The following is a 5484-nucleotide window of genomic DNA, read 5'->3' as shown; positions in this document are numbered from 1 at the left end:
GACAGTCATGTGGGTGCGTCTGAGCACTGCAGGAAGATTTAGGCGTCTCCTGACTCAGTAAGACCTCAGCATATTCACCTTTCCCGTGGTGGGAGCCGCCTGCTGCATGCTCCATAATCTTTGTGAGAGCAAGCATGTGTGTGTGTGGTGGGGAGTTATCTGGCAGGGTGGGGGCAGATCCCCTCGCCAGAGATTTTGGTGCAACCAGGCCCCAGGACAAGGAGAGCACAGCACTGGGTAGTACAAACCAATCTTGGAGTGGCCCATCCCCACCAAAAATTATTGCCCACCCCACCTCAGTGACTCTGGGGCAGAGAGGTGGATGGAGCCATGCTACCCCCTCCCCAAGATGTGGCTGCATCTGAGCACCCAGGAAGATTTAGGAGCCTCCTGGCTCGGTTAGACCTCAAGGAAGCATGTGTGTGTGTGGGGGGGGGGAGTTATCTGGCAGAGTAGCGGTGGTCGCTGGACATTTTGACACAGCCAGACACCAGGATGTGCAATGCCGGGCAGCGTAAACCAATTTGAAACTTTGAAAGAAAGTTTGAGGAAGGGCCAGTTTTGAGAGTCATGTTCTCAACAAGCCGTCCCCTGCATCCAAGGGGTTTGCCTGTAATTCCCCACACCCCTGCACCATCACCCATAAAGAGACTGTTGTTCAGACTGTGATGGGGGGGCCGCCATAGACGACCCTTTGGGGGTGTTTCTCGGGGTGCGGACAAAGTCGCTGCCACTCGCCTCCTTGTCGTCTGGGGCGTCTCACCGCCCTGCCCTGCTGGGCCAGATCCCCTGCTCTCCCCGAGACACAGCACAGAGCTGAGATCCCCCTCTTCCGGAGAAATAGAGACCCTGAGCCTCTTCAGATCTGAGGAGAATCTCGTTTCGGGACCAATTTCCAGGCACGCGCTCCCCAGACGGGATCAGAACCACGATGGATGGTTTGGGTGAGCCCAATGAAATGCACCCTGGCTGCTCCCCCAGGTAACAAGGATTGATGCTGGGGAGTAAACCAAAGTGATTTTATTAAGGGCAAACAGGCGGATGTAAGTTGCGAGTGCAAACAGGCCGAGCCAAAGGAAAGACAAATTTTAAATAACAGAAAACGCACAGCGAGTTCTAACGCCCTCAGGCTGTTGGCCAGCTCACCCGAAACGGAGTTTTATTCTGGCTATATCTTCAAGAGTGGTCCTGCACTGCCCATGTGCCATCCTCCGCCGCTGCTCCAGTGCCCTCTCCAGCCTCCCCACTAGGCACTCCTGCCGCTCCAATAACCTCTCCAGCCGCTCCGTGATCCCCTCCTGCTGCTGCATTACCCTCTCCTGCCGCTTTGCAGTCCAATCCCGCTGCTTCGCTACCCTCTCCGGCTGCTCTGCAGTCTCCTCCCGGCGCTCTACTACCCTCTCCTGCCACTCCGCGAGTTTCTCCTGCCGCTCCGCGAGCCTCTCCTGCCGCTCCACGAGCCTCTCCAGGAACTTCTTGATCCTCACGATTTTCTCCTCCAAGATGACTTCTCGTGCCCGTTTTTCCCTGGGGCTCTGCGGGAGCTGGACAGCTGCTGGAGCCAGGGGCGTAGGCCGCAAGCTGCCTGCGGGTCCCGCTGCAAAGAAAAGTTACAGACGCACGTTGCTGGAGATACACAGGGAAGCCTGAAGCCTCATCTGTTCACACACACCCAAGGTCTCTCTAAAGTCGATGGAGATGTGTCCAGTGCAAGGCCAAAGTGATGCTGTAAAGCAGGGGTTCCCAAATGGGTGGGGGGGGGGTGGCAAGAAGAAATTCCGGGACAGGGGGGAGGGTTAGATGACCCATCACTGCCTGTCAATTCCCACCCCCAAGAAAGAACCTGGTCTGTCGGTCTGCTCAGGCTGGCTGGCGTAGATTTCAAAATGGCCACCTTAAAAGGGCAATGCCTGCTCTGCTCTTAAAAGGGTGGGGGGGTTTTTGGGGAGGAGGGGGATTGCTTGACAAGTTTTGCTGCTATTTTTGTTTGTTTTTTTGGCCCCAGTCAGTTCTATTTATTTATTTTGCTTAACTTTTGCTGGAATTTTTCTTTGCGGGAGCAGGGGAGAGCAGGGGGGGGGGAGGGAAGGTGACAGTTTCTCAACAATCAGAAAGGAGTCATAATGCAAAAAGGTTTGGGAACCACTGCTTTCAAGCGGCCACAGTCCATCCAGCACACAACAGCGTTCTCAAGGGAGGACTGGGACTCCCATGGTTTGGAGGCAGGCATGTTATGGGGCACAGTCCCGCAGGGGTAGGATGGTGGGTCACATGGCTTCCCTCCTAGGTCCGCCACACCTCACTTCCTTTCTCCTTCATACAGAAGCCCCTTTCCGCCCTCAGGACTCCCGTGGGAAAGGGAAGGAGCCCTCTCCCAGGAAGGGGGGTTTTCCAGGCCGGTTCACAAGCCGTTCCAGCCACCCCCCTCCGTTACACCCGCACTGAACCCTACTTGTAGCATGAAAAAAAAATCGTGAACTCACCAGAAGGGCCCTCCCCAGGATCCGTGCTGCCCTGGAAAGAGGAGTTTGCTGCCTGATTGTTTCTCGCATCCTGCTGCTCCCACGCCAGCGCCAGGCTGTTCTCCACGCGACCACCGGGAGTTTGTGGGGTGGATCTTACAGTCTGCCTGGGGATGCTAATCTGGTCCTCCCGCAGGATGGCATGCAGCTGGTCATAGTAGCGGCATTTTTGCGGCAGGTTTGCCTTATTTGCTTTGCGATAGGCGTCCTTCAGATACTTTATTTTCGTGCGGCACTGCTGGGCGGTTCTGGTGTACCCTTTCTTCACCAGGCGCGCTGCTATGTCAGTGGAGATGTTTGGATTTTTCTTGTTGTTTTGGAGTTTACGGGGGTTGGATTTCTGTCTCCACACCTTGATGAAGGTCAAGGTCTCCTGGCTGCTCCAATTTTCTTTTTTGAGCTTTGTGGAACTTGCACTCGTGGAAGCCATGGCCACGGGTGCTGTCTGTCCGGAGGTGCCCTGCAACGCCAGCGTGGGAAACAAAACTCAAACTTTCCCACGGCTTTTTCTCTTCACCTGCAGAGTAACAGAGGTGCAAGTTTTGGCCCGAGCGGTCAGAGCACGGCACTGTGGGATGCCTCTTGGAGGCCAAAAATTTCCACTTTTCTCAACACGGGGTCCACACTCCTGTGAGTTCCACCGAATTTGGCGTGGGGCCTTGTTGAAAGCAGGAGGACTGAAAACCGACTTCAGAAACCACAAAAATGGACAGGCTTGGTGGTGTAGATTCCTTGTTTAGAAAAGCAACCGTAAATGGCTCAATTCGACAAACGCTTTAAGTATAGACCAGGGCTCCGAGTCCTATGTTCGCCCCCCAAACACACGCCTTGTCTCTCACACCCGGGGAGTGTCCCTCACGCAGTCCCCCTAAGGCACACACTGGGCCGGTACCCTGCCGCTTGGCCACTCACCTCAAACCGGGCTGGGTCAGCGTGAAGAGAGGTTGGGGAGCTGTAGCCACACACAGGGGGGCCACAATACAGGTTTCCTCAGGGTACCTAAGGCCGGCCCTGAGGGAGGGGAGTTGGGGGTCTTGCATCTCCCCTACAGTGCTGGGGGCTTGGCTCCCATGGAGAGCCTGGGCAACAGGGGTGGGGCAACTCAGGCTGGGAGACTTAGCCCCAGGGCCTTGCCTGAGGGGGGCTGCCTAGTTCCACGGGTGATGTGATGGGGAATGGAATGAGTCAGACCAAAGGCCCATCTAGCCTGGCATCGTGGCTGCCGACAGCAGCCGACGTCAGGCGCCCCAGAGGGAGGGAATCATGTGGAGCCCCTGGTTACTTACCAGCCCTGGCCTGCTAGCATCCTACGCTCACCCTTGGGACTTGGGAACCGTCCTTGCTCCCAGCACTGGAGCCAAGATCCCACCCTCCCCTCCCCCGGCACAACGTGCAGGCAGCGGTGGGATCCCGGAGTCAATTCCCTCTGGATCTGGGGAAGGAGCCAAGAGACGCAGGGCTCTGAATTCCTCTCCCCGCCCGGCTGGGTCTCTGCCTCGGATGGCAAGGGGGGGTTGGGGCCTGTCCTTACCGTCCCTCTCCGGGCTTGGTGTCTCCCCACACGCACGATCTGCAAGCTGCCTGGTCCGGCTCGGTGCCTCAGAGCCGCTACTGGGAGTCAGCCGTTCTTATACCCACCCGAAGGAGCCACCACCCGCCCTTGGGATCTGGGGAGGCAGTCTCACACAGAGGCAGGTTGCACCTTCCCTGCCCACGCCTGCCAGTGACTTGCCGTGACGCAGAGCATTGGGCAAGCCTCTTCATGCGATCCTGGCCTCTTTGCCTGACTTGCCCCTGGGAGGGAGGAAAGGTTTAGGTTTCACTTTCCTCTTCCCAGAAATGGGCTGAACAGACAGGAACCGGCCGGGTCCTTTCGGCCCGCTCCACGGAGGGTCTGCGAAGGCTGGAGGAGGCAAACCCCCGGCCCCATCTCCAGCCCCGCTCCTTCTGCTGAGGCCCCCTCCATGGGGGCAACCTCACTCCACTCCCCCGTGTGCCGACAGCAGGCGTTCTGGGGGGCAGAGTGTGGGTGGGGCCAGGCTGGCGGTTTGGGAAGTCAAAGCCCTCTCCTGCCTTACACACCAGACACCCGTACTCCCCCCCATCCTCACCTACACACGTCACCCTCTTTCCAGGAGCTACTAAGACACTTGAAAACTCTAGCGGCTTGGGGGGAGGGGTCCGGGAGTAAGTGGCTGGCAGGAGCATGGTATCTAATCTACTGCGTGTTTGGGGGAGCCCGTCTGTCTGTCCCCCTGTCTGTCCAAGAACTCCTCCCAAACGGGAAGAGCTAAGACCAGCACGTTTGGCTTCCTCGCCTCCTGAGAGCAAAGTCAGGGCTGAATGGTGCCAGGATGATGGGCCAGGCCTGGAACGGGACTGGTTCTCTGATGGCCGAACGGAAAAGAAACTCACGCGCGGATCCAACGGAGCCAAGGGGGAAAGAGGGCGCCAGGAGGGTAGGAGGCCCAGGGAGGGTCTGTTCTGGGCCAATGTGCGGGTTGGAGGTGAGGCATCACCCTCCCCCACCCCCAGCCACGTCTATTTCATGCTGGGCTCAGAGCAGGGGGTGTCTCCCCCTCAGCCATGGTACCTAACGCGGAGCGGCTTCAGAGCTGTGGCTGGTGAGGAATAAATGGTCCTTCTATGGGCCCAGGCTCACCTGCACCTGCCCCAGGTAGGGGACACGCATCTACCCCCCTACTTCTGCCGGGCTTCTGCAGTTCTGGGCCCCACATTTCAGGAGAGAGGTGGAGAAGGTCCAGAGAAGAGCAACAAGAACGATGAAAGGTCTAGAGAACAGGAGCTAGGAGGGACAACTGAAAGAATTGGGCTTGTTTAGTTTGGGAAGGAGAAGACGGAGAGGGGACCTGAGAGCGGTTTTCAGGTATCTAAAAGGGTGTCACAAGGAGGAAGGAGAAACATTGTTCTCCTTGGCCTCTGAGGACAGGACAAGAAGCAA

The 5484-nt window shown here is 57.5% G+C and overlaps 1 protein-coding gene across 3 annotated transcripts; it reads right to left on the bottom strand.

Annotated features, from left to right (window-relative positions):
* Window positions 1-953: 953 nt before the first annotated feature.
* On the bottom strand, window positions 954-4210 carry LOC149523121 (uncharacterized). 3 transcript variants are annotated; one of them, XM_089771415.1, is made up of 3 exons: window positions 4054-4179; window positions 2484-3039; window positions 954-1597 (listed from the first exon to the last, which is right to left on the bottom strand). In XM_089771415.1, exons 2-3 carry the CDS (start codon window positions 2950-2952, stop codon window positions 1143-1145), a joined length of 924 nt encoding a protein of 307 aa, XP_089627541.1. In that variant the 5' UTR covers window positions 2953-3039; window positions 4054-4179; the 3' UTR covers window positions 954-1142. The 3 variants fall into 3 exon arrangements, with proteins under 3 accessions (XP_089627541.1, XP_089627539.1, XP_089627540.1); XM_089771413.1 differs by having other exon boundaries at window positions 955-1597; window positions 2484-3253; window positions 4054-4210; XM_089771414.1 differs by lacking the exon at window positions 4054-4179 and having other exon boundaries at window positions 955-1597; window positions 2484-4039.
* Between the last annotated feature and the right edge of the window lie 1274 nt (window positions 4211-5484).

This window comes from Pelodiscus sinensis, chromosome 19 (assembly GCF_052426305.1).
Source record: "Pelodiscus sinensis isolate ZL-2025 chromosome 19, ASM5242630v1, whole genome shotgun sequence".
Taxonomy (NCBI): Eukaryota; Metazoa; Chordata; order Testudines; family Trionychidae; genus Pelodiscus; species Pelodiscus sinensis.
This window is presented reverse-complemented; position numbering and strand designations above follow the sequence as displayed.